Source organism: Drosophila rhopaloa, unplaced genomic scaffold, assembly GCF_018152115.1.
Source record: "Drosophila rhopaloa isolate 14029-0021.01 unplaced genomic scaffold, ASM1815211v1 contig_155, whole genome shotgun sequence".
Classification (NCBI taxonomy): Eukaryota; Metazoa; Arthropoda; class Insecta; order Diptera; family Drosophilidae; genus Drosophila; species Drosophila rhopaloa.
Genome location: NW_025335034.1, coordinates 1,525,742 through 1,540,353, shown reverse-complemented (window position 1 = coordinate 1,540,353; position 14,612 = coordinate 1,525,742). Strand labels below are relative to the sequence as shown.

The following is a 14,612-nucleotide window of genomic DNA, read 5'->3' as shown; positions in this document are numbered from 1 at the left end:
GCGAGGCGATGTTGCGGATGCTTGCGTTTATTTTGGAACTGCAGTCGGCTCTCAATTTACGTCAAGAGGAGAAGCAACGAATTGTGCGAGTTAAATGTGTGAACTTGTACACTGCGCGAAACCGGTAAAGGTTAAGTTCAACATTCATTAAAACGTGACCAGAACTGAAAATGAAATAATTCAAAAACTACTCAACTCCTATGTTTACTGTTTTCCCTTTTCAGACTTAAATTATTAGATTTATATTTAAATTAAAGAATATTATGTATTTAAATGTAGTTCTCAGAAGCAAGTGTTTACAAAAAATGTTTAATAATCTTTGACCTTATAAATCTAATTCAACAGAGCAATTCTTGACTTAGTTTCGTCAAGAATGGGAAAAAGTTTTATAGTACTTTTGCACAGTTTTAATACAACTAACCTTGCTAAGAAATTTCAAATTATGATCTCATAAAAATATATTATAAATAAATATTAATTAATATAAGAAACAATTATGAAAAAACGTTTTTTTGTGTTTATTTACCTTTATTTTACAAGACTGACAACTTTTCTTGAAATTAAAGTAAATAATTTTAACGGAGTTTAACATTAAATTCCAACAACTATTTTAATGCATTACAATTTTCTTTTTTGTTCTACCAGTGTAACCGAAAGCACCGCAGAATACACAATACATATATCCAATTATTCTCACACAAGAAAAGCCGGCGCTTGCGCCTTTCTCTTTTCACTCTCTGCCTCTCTTTCGCGATCCTTTCTTTGAGGCCTTTACTTATTCCCTGCGCGTGTATTGGTGATCAGCCATTTAGAATCGCTCAATTTCATACTGCCTATTTTTGAATATTTCCCCGTATTTTAAAAAGCTTTGTTGACCCAGTATTTTGGCCATTGCAAAATGATTCCAATACTTAGACAATCATTTCTCTTTTCCCGATAAGAGTGTATGGGTGTTCGTGGATCGTTTTGTTTTGCTTTTCGATGTTCTCAACTTCTATTTTTAATTTTCAGTTATTGATATGCCAAAAATCTTTTTTCACGTAGTTATATGTATTTCCACCATAGGTCTACAAAATATTATATTTTGTTCTATATATTAAAACGATTTCTTAAGATTTTTTAACGCCATGTCTGCGAACGGAAAACATTTTGTTGGCAATCATTAATGTCACATATGAAAGTATACTTTTTGTAACTGTCTCTAAAGAAAACGCACCCATGATTCATGCGTTTTTAAACGCAAAACGTGAATATTGCTGCGATGCAATTTCCTCAAGATCGTGGTAGATCTGATCTGGAGGTATATTTGCCTTGTAGATTGCTTTTCTCTTAATCACACCAATTTATCTTATTTTATTGAGCATTAAAAAAATTTAATAAACTAGATATTGTCTTGCCATATTTTGAATTAGTAGATATTTATTCAATCCCACTTTTTTTTTTATTTAATATTTATTTTAAACTTAAATTCAACTTGAAATCGATTTTATATAATGACTTGAATCTGTGCCTGGTTATTAGTTCTTTGAGCATATCTTAATGATCATTTTTAATGAGAATTTAATATCTGAGCTCCATAGATATTTTCGATATCCTACCTAAAAAAACCAAGCTACAAGCTAATTAAATATCAGCATATGTATTTATTTCTTTCCTTTTTATCTTGGAAAACGTCTAAAATTAAATCAAGCAACACCCACTGAATGACGTAATTGTTTTCATTCAAAACAAAAAGTTTTGAAAGAAAAAAACTAGATCAATATATTTTCATACTAACACAACTCATATATAGCATCATGAGTGAAGAAGATATAGGCATGAGAAAGACCCTTGAAAAAAAACATTGTAAAAAGCGAATCAGTCTGAGCAACTTGCTAAATACGAAAACGAAATCATGGCCAGAGCTGTTGACATGAGTTAGTTATGGAAAACCAAAGTTTTCATAATTCCAAAATATACGTGAATTAAATAAGTTCATGAGTGGTAGCGCTCAGCTTGGCTCAGACAAGTGCACAATCTTGTTAGAAAAATCGCGACCATATTTGGCGAAAATAGCTTGGAAAAGTGCAATCAGGCCTGTGGGGCATAGACGACTGACCAGCATATCACTCAGACGAAAGGCTACACAGAAATTAAACAGATCGGCTTAAAATTCAATTGCGCAGCTAAAATATATGATAACATTTAAGATTCAATATGGGAATATTTTTAAATGGAGTTGAATGTTAAAAAAAGGAAATTTATTTGGCAAAACAAAAAATTAAAATAATGTTTTAGAGAAAAATGTTCATATTTTCTTATTATTGACTTTGATTTGGTATCAGTTTTATAACTTATAAAGAAAATACTGGTATAAAGTCAAAGAGGATCAATATATTTTAAATGACGAATTATTAAATGAATCTATTTCGTAAAAAACTCTGAAAGCTTATCAATATAATATATTAACCATAATATATTAATGTATACTAATTATAAACTATTTATTATAACTAAATAGGCCATGATATTTATGTATATAAGTCGAAGAAATTGATCATGACATAGTATTAATTTTCTTTCCATGCAGATCAGTCAGTCTTGAGGCCGCTAAATGCTCATTGGACCGAGAGTAGGGTGCATCGGAAAATGAAATATAATCTGTGGGGGAGGTGTTTGGGGTGTGTGGGACTTGCCCAGTCTCAGGGGCCCCTGATGACTCAATTGGCGCCATCTCCTTGTGAATGAAGCGAACGCGAACTGGTTGGAGCTCTGGGCACCAAAAGGAAATCTTCGCTGCGAGCTACTTGCCTTGCCCAAGCCTGCAATTGGCCAAGGTGATCCGGATCGAATGTCGTGTGCATGTGCATGTGAACAGCGTTTTGGCGCTCTTTAACATTGTCAGTGTCAATTATTTAAGAATTAAAGAGACATCGGGACCTTGAACTTATCACCAAGTCTAATGCAAATGATGGCTAAAAGGCGTGCGCCGGAAAACAATTGCTTATAAATTTTTAGAAATTCCACTTGGCAGGGCACCCAAATCTTTTAATTTCGACTCAAGGGCAACTATTTCAATAGACGACGACACGACAGCTGCACAAAGCGATTGACATAGACATACAGATATGTGTAGTTTCAGACATTAAAAATAATTCAGTGTGTGGCAAAGTAAACTTTTGAAAATTAAAACGATTTAAAATAATTCAAAATCGCTGTTTAAATCGCGCGTCTCGAGTCCTAGTGCTATAAAAATTGTTGATCATTCCTGTTAAGTTTTCTGTTTCTGTTACCTGTTTCTTTTATAGCCATTAAGTTGGTTGTTCAACGTTTTAATAAATTTATATGCTAATCTTAAAAAATAAAAATGCCGATATCTCGATAATCCCGATCAATAATATATATGTATTGTTACATACTTTTTAACGAATACGATATATATTATATATATATGTATATATTGTTCATTAACAAACTTTGTATGTGCCCGAATTTTAAATAACGACACAGGGAGTTTAGCTATCGCCAGTGAGCATGGAAGCAACATCATTTTTTGGCAATACGTAAACGTTTTATTCGCCAGCGCTACGGACTTGACAGTCAGGCAAGCCGCAAATAATAAGTTGTGAGGCTGACAAACAAGAAAACTGAATTTTAGAAATATATTCTATTAGTGTAAGAGACATTTTAGGGTTAGGGGGTGAAATTTTAGAAAAGATGTTTCTAAAAATGTTGTTTTAATGTAACTTTTGTGACGTTCACGTTCATTCAGAAATCGGATCTTTGGAGGAGATTACTAACGAATTAACGAACATTTTAGCTGAAATTAGCTTTTGCAATATTAATAAAATTTTATTGTTCACAAGCATACATTATTTATTACCTTTAATTATTTTAATTCCGAATATATATGTAAGTTAATTTAATCATGTCTAACAACAATTGTAAAACCAATAAACAGTTTACGACTTGATTGATTTTTATAATAATTAAAGTCAAATCCCAACAGGATGATTTTTTCTTCATGCTAAGCGAATTAAATACTCAAAGCGAATTAAAATACTTTAAGCCCATTTAAATAAAATTAAAACTTTTATTTAATGAAAAATAAATTAAATCAATTAAATTATCACATTGAAGAACCAGGTAAATAATATTCAACCGAACTATAGTCGGACTTGTCTGGGCTCAAAGCCCTGGTATAAACAATATACAAAACCATTAACTTTTTAAACATTTTGAAACCAATTCCGATTATTTTTGTTAGATATTCTGCTTATGTTAAACATAACTTCGTTTGCAACCCTTAAGAATATCGATATTTAGCCGGCAAAGGAGCAGACGGTAGCAAGGTCACACTTAACAAAATGTCATAACAACAATGTCGTTCATAGATAAATTAAACTACTATACCAAACGAAAATCGTTTAAATATGGCATACCCTTCCTCATCATGATTGTGGCCGGCTCCTTCGGACTACAGCAGTTCTCGAACCTCAGGTTAGTATAATGAACACTCCCGGATATCCTTATCAGAGCCTTGAGCTTTTGAACCTTTCTAGATATCAGTACACCAAGAAGCAACCGGTGACGCCGGATGAGATGAAAAAGTACGGCGTGAGCATGAAGAACCGCCAGGAGGTAACGCTGGAGTCGGAGTACGACAAAGTCAAGTCCGTGGACATAGAACACTGGGAAAACAAACGCGGTCCACGTCCCTGGGAGGAAGAGGGTCTGCCGTCGACAGCAAAACACTAGACATTATGTTTCCTGAACATAAACACTTTTTTAAAGCACACATTTTGCTTGTTGAACAATGGTCATAGTCATAAATAAATAAATATAAACAATTGTTAATTTTATCTGCGTTGAAATATACCAAAACAATAATACCCTGTAATGCATCGATAACCTTCAGTATTTTTTACTATCCGATAGTCCCATGCGTGTCTCCACGGTCACACTTGTCCTAATATTTTCTATTTTGCAATAAAATAAAATGGGAGAAGTAAAACCCGCTAAAGTGGAAAACTATAGCACGGGGACCGATGCAAACACGCTGTTTGTAGATGGTAAGCACCAGACAACGACCCAGGCCAAATTGCATTAATTATATTGACGCCTTTCACAGGGGAGCGGGTGCTGTGTTTTCACGGCCCGCTCATTTACGAAGCGAAGGTGCTGAAAACAAAGCCAGATGCGACGCCGGTTGAGTACTACATCCACTACGCGGGTTGGAGCAAAAAGTAAGGAAATCCATCCGCAAGAAGCTGATCTACAACAAACACCTTCTCAATTTTAGCTGGGACGAGTGGGTGCCCGAGAGCCGAGTGCTGAAGTACAACGATGACAACGTCAAGCGCCGACAGGAGCTGGCGCGCCAGTGTGGTGAGCGCTCCAAGAAGGACAATAAGAAAGGTGGGTTCAGGTGCAGTTCCGAAAGTCATCGACTTAACCCCTTTTTGTGTAATAGGCAGCGCCAAGGCCAAGAAAATGGAGCAGATGCGCAACGAATCTCGTGCCTCAACGCCATCCAAGGATAGCAACACCTCGCAATCGACCGCTAGCAGCATACCGACAGTTCCGGGCAACAAATCGGACGCCGGGAGCACTAGCAGCACAACCACCAACAGCACTGGCACCACGACGACGAGCAGGGCCAACCGCAAGTCCACACAGACGACGGCGGCCACGGTACGACCTGGAACGCCCAGTGAGAAAAAAGATGATGAGACCACAGAGGACGAGGCAGTCACCCCGGTGGCGCCGAAAAAGAAAAGGATGAGCGAACAGAGGCCATCCCTAACAGGCAGCGATGTGGCAGACAAGGCACCAGCGTCCAGCACCACCCCATCCACTCCCACCACGGAGCCCGCTCCTTGCGTAGAAAGTGAGGAGGCCTACGCCGCCAAACTGGAGGTAAAGATCAAGATACCTGACGAACTGAAGCACTATCTGACGGATGACTGGTATGCGGTGGTGAGGGAGCACAAGCTGCTGGAGCTGCCCGCCAAGGTAACAGTGCAACAAATCTCCGAGCAGTATTTGGCGCACAAGAAGTCAGTAAAGTCGACTAGCGCCAGCAAGGAGGTGGCCATAAATGATGTTCTTGATGGAATTGTGGAATATTTTAATGTAATGCTCGGCTCCCAGTTGCTGTACAAATTCGAGCGCACCCAGTACGCGGATGTAATGCAAAAACATCCGGACACACCGCTGTCCGAGCTGTACGGATCCTTTCACCTGCTACGCCTGTTTGTGCGGCTGGGATCAATGCTCAGCTATTCTGCGTTGGACCAACAGTCCATGCAGAATCTGCTCGTACACCTGCAGGATTTCCTTAAGTTCCTGGTAAAGAATAGCGCCATGTTTTTCAGTATGAGCAACTTCATCAATGTGGACCCCGAATACGTGCGAAATGCTCAGTAGGCAATCATCTCTCTTTGACTTGAAGTAAATATTTTATCCAAACAGTTTGCAATAATTTGATAGTTGCTCCTAACAACTGGTTTGTAAATTAAAACACAAGTAACAATGTTTTGTAATAAGCTAATAGTAATGCTAATAAAATGTCAGCACCTTGTAAAAATTACTTATTCGGATTTGTTTCCGCCACCCCATTATCGTCCTCGCTTTCTGCCTCGCTACTACTGCTGCTGCTGGTAGGATAGAAGTCGCGCAGATCCCTGGGCTTATCCCGCTCCTGCTGCTCCTGCTTTAGATACTCGTTCTGCACCTTCACAATCTCATCGCTGCTCTTGCAGGCTGCATACGCATTTAGGAGCTTGTCGTTCAGTTCGAGGAAGGCGTGACCCCAGGAAAACTTGCCAAGAAACCAGCGGGCCTCCTCCGGGAATCCACAGATGTACAGAGTGGCGGCAATAGCTTCAACGCAGCTAAGTTTACAGGGCTTGCCGTAGTTTATGGGATTGGCGGCCACCAAAAAAGGTAGCAGGCGCGGATATGGGCTACGCATCCTTCCAAAGGGGGTTTCGTCCAGCTTGGCCCACGAGCAGTCGATCACAGCCACTCCCGAGGAGGATACCACATCTCGATCCAGAGGACTGACACACAACTGACCCACAGGCGAAAGTACAAGTCCGGAAAACTTCTGGCCCAGTCGTAGATTCGAAATCAGTCCCAGACGAGCCAATTTCCTGCCCGAGCACTTCTTCGGATCGCAGTGGTTAAGGTCCCACATGGCCACCGCGAACTCCGGCGGCTGACCGAGATCATCCTTGGCCTCCGGTCCCGAAGATTCCGAATCCGAGCTGTCGCCTTCGCTACTGCTGGCCAATTCGTTGGCCTGCTGTGCAAAGCTGCGAGCGCAATTGTGATTCGCTTTGACATTGCGATAGGGTCCTGCGCCTCTTTTGCCTTTCCCCCGGTTCCGGCCACTCATCCTGTTCGGTTCAATCAAATTGAAAAAGAAACGAAAGGTATTTTAACTTCTCGTGGTGGCTGCCCACCCGTTTTTTAAATTAATATTTTGATAACTTAGTAGGGTGGCGCAATTAAATGTCACACGTAAATGACGTCACATTTTTTTTTTGATAATTAGAAGGTATTTTTTTAATCTCTTTGTGTATAAGTGAGTTCGTTTTAATATATTTTAGAACGCTTAAATTAAGTTTATTAAAAGGTGTCCTTCTGATATCAGAGATGTGTATGGTAGGCATAATTCATTAAGAATGAATTATTTTACTATTTAAACATTTTAAAAATTTCCGGCTTTTCGTCACCTTAACAACGCCATGACTGGAACTGCAGTTATCGCATACACATCGATAAGTGCCGAGTGCAACCCTGTCACGATGAATGGAAAAGAATATGGCGACCTGACTCTGGAAAAAAATTAAAATTTGTCCGGCAAAAGTAGTGTGCAATACGAATAAATGTATGTATTAAAAGAGCAAATGTCCGTTGCTGATGCGATAAAGGTGTTTTCAATTAAAAGAGATGTTATTAAAAGACCGCCAGTGCCAAAGTGAAGTTATGTCCCCCAAAAACCCATTGTTGTGTGTGGTAAAGAGACGCGCCAAAAGGGCCCAAATAAATGCTACCAAACGAAAGATGTTTGACGTAGTTTAAGCAAAAACATTATTGGGCTACACACAATTGGCAATTAAGAAGAAATAATAAAAGAAAGCCTGACGACGCGCACAACTCACACACACGCGACGCAGGCACACGTATACAGGCGTATATCGATATCTGCGAGTTGCATTTCGCGCCGTGGCGGCAGCACAAAATAAACCAAATAACCGAAAATCAATTGGCGTCCATTTGAAAAAAACGTCGGGAAATACCACTATTATTAATTGTTTCTGTGTTGCTTCTTTCTCGGGTTTCCTTCTGCTTTGTATCGTGTCCTTATTCGCATCTCTCGATTTCTTACCCCTGCCGGAGTACAGTTGCGCCTCGAAGCCAGAGCAAGCGAAACTACGGGAGGCTAACGATACGGAAACGGAGAGCACGGGCACTTGCCAAGATCACGGCACACAGGACACAGCAGCACCGGCGATATGGGTGAAGTCAAATCCGTGAAGGTGGACAACTGGGGGGTCTTCTTTCTGCAGAAGCTGCAGAACTTTTTCAACAAGACGGACTACTGCGATTTGACACTCCAGTTTCGGGACAATTCACAGCTAAAGGTGCATCGTCTGGTTCTCAGCGCTTGTACTGACTACTTTAATGTGCTGGAGCAGACGTGCGAGATTGTTGACGATGCCCTTATCATGCCCAACGAGTTCCAGGCGGACGTGGTGGTGCCCATTGTTAACTTTATGTATACGGGCACCCTGGAATTCGAACTCAAAATGTACGGCAAGCTTCTGCGGACCGCCAAGGAGATGAACATGACGGTACTGCTTAAGTTGCTGGAGGCACATCGTCGTACTATGGAAAACGTGAATCGCCAGCAGAGGGTAAGTAGAGTTGTTCATCTTCACCTACCTATTTATTTTAAACTGCTTATGCCTTTTAGCCGCCTAGTCCCAAGGGCATCCGCAGGCGCACAGTTGGACAGCCCAGTTCGGGCCTTCCCCAGCAGCGCGTCCTAGGTCCTTCCCCGCAGTCTCGGAGTGTGGGCACACCCACCATGCAGAGAGCCAACACACAGCGTGGAACTACTGGCAACGCAATTATCCGCACCTCGGGTGGCACAAATCGCTCACAGTATGCGGAGAGCACCGTTATCAAGCAAGAGCCAACTTCGCCATTTGAGCAGCTGCGCAAGGGATACAACAATAATAAAAGACCGGCACAGACCAGCCTGCTTTCGCCGCCCTCTAAGAAGCCTAGTTTGGAGGAGGTAAAGGAGTTTGCCGAGCAACAGCGAATGCGTAAGCAAATAGCCGCGGAATACGGTGATCACGATCCTGAATATGACGGAGGCATGTTGTACGATGATGTCCATGCCGGGGACGATGATGACGATGATTTGCCGCCACAGCCATCTACGTCCAAGCAGCAGTCACCGCAGGGCACACAGACCCAGCTTGAGCATGGATCCACCACCATTATCCTGAAGCAGGACTCGCCCAGCCAGACGCCCACGATAATTGTTAAGGATTCTTCCAATGCCAAGCTGAATCACACCAAGATCATTGCCGAAGTCCTGCGCCAATATCCGCACATTGTTAAGGGTCACAAGAACATCAAACTGAAGATTATGCCGAACACACCACCAGCGTCCGCAGAAAAGCCTGCTCCGGCGACGGTCAAGCGGGGATCACCAGTAATGGCGAATCAGTCATCCGCCTCGACATCGCCCCACAAGAAGCTGCATGTGTCGTTCAAGGCGGACAAGAACGCGCCCATGATCACCGCTCAGCAGAAGGTGAGCGGTTCTCAGCAAAAGAGCGCGCCTACGCAGTCTATCGCCTCGCAAGGGGCAGCGCCGAATCCACCTGTCAATGCCGCCGCAGCCCAGAAGCGACGAATTGACAGTAAGACAATGCATGCTTTGATTGCCCAAGGTGCCGAGAACACTACAGGTGAGTTAATTCGTTTGGTTATATTTGGATGAAAGGTATTTTATAACAAACTGTTGCGAAATACGTGCCATTACTTTTAACTGTGCATTAATAATAAAAGTTAACAATGAATTTATTTCATATGTTTTAAGGTCCCTGGCTGTGCCTACGGTGCGGCGTGAACGGACGCCCCATCAGCATTCCGTCGTACCGGGGCTTCCGACGCCATCTGATCAATACGCACAAGGAGGCCATTGACCCGGCACTCTGTGAGCACTGCGGATGGCGATCGGGCAACAACCGAGAGCTGCATTTCCATATGTATATAGAGCACCAGATCAAGTCGCTGCTGTACACCTTCGCCGAGTGCGCGCTTTGCAACCAGTCGTATTTGACTAAGGGCGAGTTGGAGAGCCACATCAACGAGGCGCACACCGACGACAACAAGCAGCAGTGCATCTACTGCAACAAGGTGTTCGAGCAAGAGCTTCAGTTGTACAGGCACATGAGAAGCTACCACAAAGAGCAAGCCGTGGAGGATGGCATCATCGATGAAACGGACGAGGAGTTTCTCGGTTCGCAAGACGAGGAAGAGGAGGAGGTCGAAGGAGGAGAAGAACAAGAACCCGAGCAAACTGGCAAAGTGCGAATTCTTTCCGACATCAGTTTGCCAGCCACTAGTGCCATCGCAGTACAGCAAGCTCAGCAGGAGCAACTGCAGGAGGAAGAGGTGGAAAACGAGCAAGTGCAGCAGGAGGTGAAGTTTGTGGGTGCCGATGGTAATGAGGTGGAGCTTACAGACGAGCAGCGCAAGGAGATCCTTTCACAGCTCAACCAGCAGCAAGCAGGCGCTGCCGCCGGTGGCGTGGTTATGGTGCTTAGTGAGCCAGATGCGGAACCCGTGAAACAGGAGGCCGACGAAAAATCCCTGGCCGGCACCGAGGAGGAGTATGATGACAGCCAAATCTACAGCGAGCTGGCTGCCGCTGACTCTGTGGAGAGCGCCAAAAAGAGCATTGCAGATGAGAGCAAGGAGTCCATGGACAATCTGGAATGGGCTGAGAACCTAATTGCCGAGTCCGAGGAGCAGAGCAACAAGGAGGTGAGTTTGACAAACTTTTTGTATACAAGTGCTTCTCTAACTATTTCTTATATACAGCCCAAATCGGAAAAGTCACGAGATGACATCAGCGAAAAACTTAAGGAGCTGACCGGAGACTGGACCGAGGATGAGAACGAAGACGATGTCGATGACAAGCCCGCAACCACGGAGCTTGCGTCCGAACTAGCCGCAAAGCATTCAGAATCAACAGTTCATGATGAGGAAGAGGACGACATTGATTTGGCTCTTCAGTCTCTTCATAAAGGACATGAAGATCATACAGTAGAGAAAACTGGTGAGGATTCGGTCACCAGTGCCGAAGAAGGTGAAGTCCCAGTCGCTAGTATAAATAACCAAGCCGAGAAAATGGATGTAGACTTGGAAGCGGCGGACGACAAGGATCCAAAGTCAGTCGTCACGATCAAGAAAGAAAAAGAGATTGAAAATGAGGAAGAAGAATTTATCAAGGAAGATGCAGCCATCGCCGATTCTGAGGCGGAATCAAGCGAAGTGGTAGCTGCCGCTGAGGGCGAAGATGAGGTGCATCTCGAGGCCGATAACATACGCAAAGAGCTGTTAGATGAATTAATAGCCGAAGCCGAGAAACCTATTTCGGAAAAGAGCATTGTACAACCTGCGGAAGATTCCACGACAGAGTCGTCAGCTCCAGCCTTAGATAGTGCAGTGACGAACGAGGATGATCTGGTGCCGCCTACTCAGATGTCCGCCGACCAATTGGAGGGTGATGGGACAAAAGCGGAAAATACAGCCAAGAATAATGATAACACAAGGTCGACGGAAGAAAACGAAACCGTAGAGGATATACCAAACAAGAGCGGGGATGCATTAGCCGCAGAAAAGGCGACTCTAGAAACAGCTGCTGAGGGAACGACGGTTGGTGATGCAGCCAGTGCAGACAAGGTGAAGAGTCTCATTAGCGAATGGGGGGACGATGACGACGAGGACGAGGATGAGAATGGGGTTAGTGCGGCGGCAAAGGAGGAGCTATAATTACTAGATTTATTTATGTTCTAGGTTCGGCAATTCAAACCAGATAAGCAGATAGTACCATCTTAGCTCGGCAAGAATTTTTGGTTTCTAATGTAAATTAAATTGTTAACGAAGATTGAGGTGTTGAAAAGATACGCATATGCACAGGTTTAAGTGTATAAGATCTAATCTACACGTCTCACGTAATTGTAAATCCCCTCCCATCCCATACATGTTTCGCTGCTAGCATGAAATCGTAAAACTTGTTGAAGTCACCTTAAATGAGAGATCAGAGACCAAACAACCCAACAAAGTAACATTTCGCTATTTATGAGTGTCAGTTTCTTTCACCCCTACACCACAAGTAGAGCAACCAACCAACAATTCACGTTTAGGTAAACACTTTATATACACCTATATATAGTATACATATATGCCTATTTACATACATATAGATATATGTAGTTACATAGGTGTTGTTTTAATTGGTTTAAAACAATGGCAGGATGTTCCCAGATTAATAAGTAAAATGATTGACGTTTTATCATTGATTTAGTAATATTCATAAAAAAAGGTTACCCTTTTTTTTGATTACCAACTTAAGTGTAAGGTTTATTATACATAATAAAAGCATACAAAAAATAACAAATACTTTGGAGAAAGCAAAATATAAATGTAGACGAAAACAAAATGTTTGCTTTTACCGTTTTTACTTATCTTAGGGAAAATTAAAATACAAAAAAAATTAAAACAAGATTCATCGGAAATGCACATAAAAGAGGCCTTACATATAACTTCTGCTAATTCATAAAAGTATCTTAAGTTCATATATAAAAAGAGGCACATGGGTCACAGCACAACGAATATTTCTCCAATCAAGATTACTATTCCTCATCTGTAAAAGAGTAAACGAAAGAAGTCAGTGGAGAACAATTGACAAACCAAATTACGGTACGCACCAGAAAGATAAAAGTTTATGATGCACATGGTGGCAAAGCCGGCGACTACTGCTGCGAACTGCCCAAATCCCGCCCAGCGTCGATTCGGATTCGAGTGCCAACGCGCCTTTTCGCGTGGTATCACTTCGCAGACGGTGACGTAGAAGAGCGTGCCACCAGCCAGTGCTTGGATGATAGGCAGCGTTTTGCTTGACCAAGCGGCTGGCACATCCACGATAAGCATGCCTAAGCCAATGCCAATGACAGCTCCCAGGGCAAAAACCGAAACGCCGACGAACTGGGTGCGAAAACTTGTCTGCGGATTGGAGCGGAACTCGAGTCCCATACAAAAGCCCATCACAAACTTATGGCAGGCGACTGCTCCTAGAAGAAATATAACCTAAAACGAGACAAAGCAGATTCCGGTTATCTTATTAGACTAAGCCAGCGCGTTTCTCTGCATCAATATTTGCCCAAGATTGCGCACTGTGTAGTCGTGAGACTAGTCTAACTATGTCAAGGCAGACGCCACCGACCTTTGTGGACGAGTTCTGGACGCCGATGGCAAGACCCTCGATGGTCGAGTGTAGGGACAGGGCCACAAAGAGTCCTAGTGTGCCAGTCATAGATTGGACGCAGGGTTCCGTGTGGCTGGTGTGGCAAATTCGTGCGTTGGCGTCCTCGATACTAGCGTCATCACAGCCGGATGCGGTGGGCGGGTGATTGTGGTCATTATCGGGGCTTGATCATAACACAAAGTCATTAATTGGAGGCCGAAGATGAAAATGCATTTAGCCTACTGGTCATGGTGGTGCGAATGCGCACGTGACGTAGTTTGCGCTGATAAGAGCGGTGCCCTTTCATCCACTGCGCCATAACCATTGCCATTGGAGGGACTTATGCGCTCAGTTTCGGGGATCAGGGTATGCGAGTGCTGTATAGCCTCGCCAAAAAAGTAGTGGATGAACTCGTCGATGAAGTAGATGATGAAAAAGCCTCCGCACATGGCTACCTCAGCGAATTTCGAGTCCATTTGCTCGCGCACCTGTTGGAGTGTCAAACATCAGATCATAAAATTGCACGGCCACCTTTGATCAGGTGTACTCACCTCGGGCAGAATGTGAACCAAGGCGGTGGCCAGTAGAATGCCAGCTCCGAAACACAGGAGCAGGGATGTTGTCAGTGGAAAGCGCTGACGATTCCTTTCCGAAATAATAGCGGGCAGCATTCCGGACAAAAGACTCCCCAGTCCCAGGACCAGCATAGCCAGCACCTTCTCTAGGTCGCCACGATTCGTGGCACCCAAGCTGGTGCTCGGGTTAATTTCCATGGGTGAAGAGGCGTTCGCCAAGCTCATTGTTTCACCTGCCAGTGTCGGGCTTTGTCATCAAGAGTGGGCCAGTAAAACACACAAAAGTTCGTTGCATTTACTATTTTTAAAATAAACAGGTGGCAGTGTGCTTACCGTTTTATTCACACAGAATACCGAAACGCTTCGCTAGAGTACCGTCGAGTGTCACATAAATGGATCGCGTCGAGTTCCAGTTTAAGACTGATTTTATTCAAAAATTTATTCTTAGTCGCTAGGGCTCGAGCGATCAGCCCGCGTCTGCATATTTACGTTAC

At 43.0% G+C, this 14,612-nt stretch overlaps 5 protein-coding genes across 7 annotated transcripts; 3 read left to right on the top strand and 2 right to left on the bottom strand.

The window, feature by feature from the left end:
• Positions 1–4,315: 4,315 nt before the first annotated feature.
• Positions 4,316–4,836, top strand: LOC108049144 (cytochrome c oxidase assembly protein COX16 homolog, mitochondrial). The gene is made up of 2 exons (XM_017130220.2): positions 4,316–4,479; positions 4,542–4,836. Exons 1-2 carry the CDS (start codon positions 4,361–4,363, stop codon positions 4,735–4,737), a joined length of 315 nt encoding a protein of 104 aa, XP_016985709.1. The 5' UTR covers positions 4,316–4,360; the 3' UTR covers positions 4,738–4,836.
• Positions 4,837–4,920: 84 nt separating this feature from the next.
• On the top strand, positions 4,921–6,571 carry LOC108049140 (nuA4 complex subunit EAF3 homolog). The gene is made up of 4 exons (XM_017130215.2): positions 4,921–5,051; positions 5,111–5,225; positions 5,282–5,397; positions 5,453–6,571. The coding sequence occupies exons 1-4, from the start codon at positions 4,979–4,981 to the stop codon at positions 6,406–6,408; spliced, it is 1,260 nt and encodes a 419-aa protein (XP_016985704.2). The 5' UTR covers positions 4,921–4,978; the 3' UTR covers positions 6,409–6,571.
• LOC108049142 (18S rRNA aminocarboxypropyltransferase) lies at positions 6,418–7,580 on the bottom strand. Its single transcript, XM_017130217.2, has one exon. The coding sequence runs from the start codon at positions 7,379–7,381 to the stop codon at positions 6,569–6,571; it is 813 nt and encodes a 270-aa protein (XP_016985706.1). The 5' UTR covers positions 7,382–7,580; the 3' UTR covers positions 6,418–6,568.
• A 175-nt stretch (positions 7,581–7,755) lies between these two features.
• LOC108049138 (centrosome-associated zinc finger protein CP190) lies at positions 7,756–12,697 on the top strand. 2 transcript variants are annotated; one of them, XM_017130213.2, is made up of 5 exons: positions 7,756–7,876; positions 8,394–8,906; positions 8,966–9,977; positions 10,109–11,058; positions 11,116–12,697. In XM_017130213.2, the coding sequence occupies exons 2-5, from the start codon at positions 8,505–8,507 to the stop codon at positions 12,067–12,069; spliced, it is 3,318 nt and encodes a 1,105-aa protein (XP_016985702.2). In that variant the 5' UTR covers positions 7,756–7,876; positions 8,394–8,504; the 3' UTR covers positions 12,070–12,697. The 2 variants fall into 2 exon arrangements, with proteins under 2 accessions (XP_016985702.2, XP_016985703.2); XM_017130214.2 differs by lacking the exon at positions 7,756–7,876 and having other exon boundaries at positions 7,916–8,906.
• Positions 12,698–12,739: 42 nt separating this feature from the next.
• Positions 12,740–14,584, bottom strand: LOC108049141 (zinc transporter ZIP1). 2 transcript variants are annotated; one of them, XM_017130216.2, is made up of 6 exons: positions 14,452–14,584; positions 14,095–14,365; positions 13,787–14,031; positions 13,523–13,727; positions 13,008–13,386; positions 12,740–12,943 (listed from the first exon to the last, which is right to left on the bottom strand). In XM_017130216.2, the coding sequence occupies exons 2-6, from the start codon at positions 14,341–14,343 to the stop codon at positions 12,933–12,935; spliced, it is 1,089 nt and encodes a 362-aa protein (XP_016985705.1). In that variant the 5' UTR covers positions 14,344–14,365; positions 14,452–14,584; the 3' UTR covers positions 12,740–12,932. The 2 variants fall into 2 exon arrangements, with proteins under 2 accessions (XP_016985705.1, XP_044313343.1); XM_044457408.1 differs by lacking the exon at positions 14,452–14,584 and having other exon boundaries at positions 14,095–14,433.
• Positions 14,585–14,612: the final 28 nt, after the last annotated feature.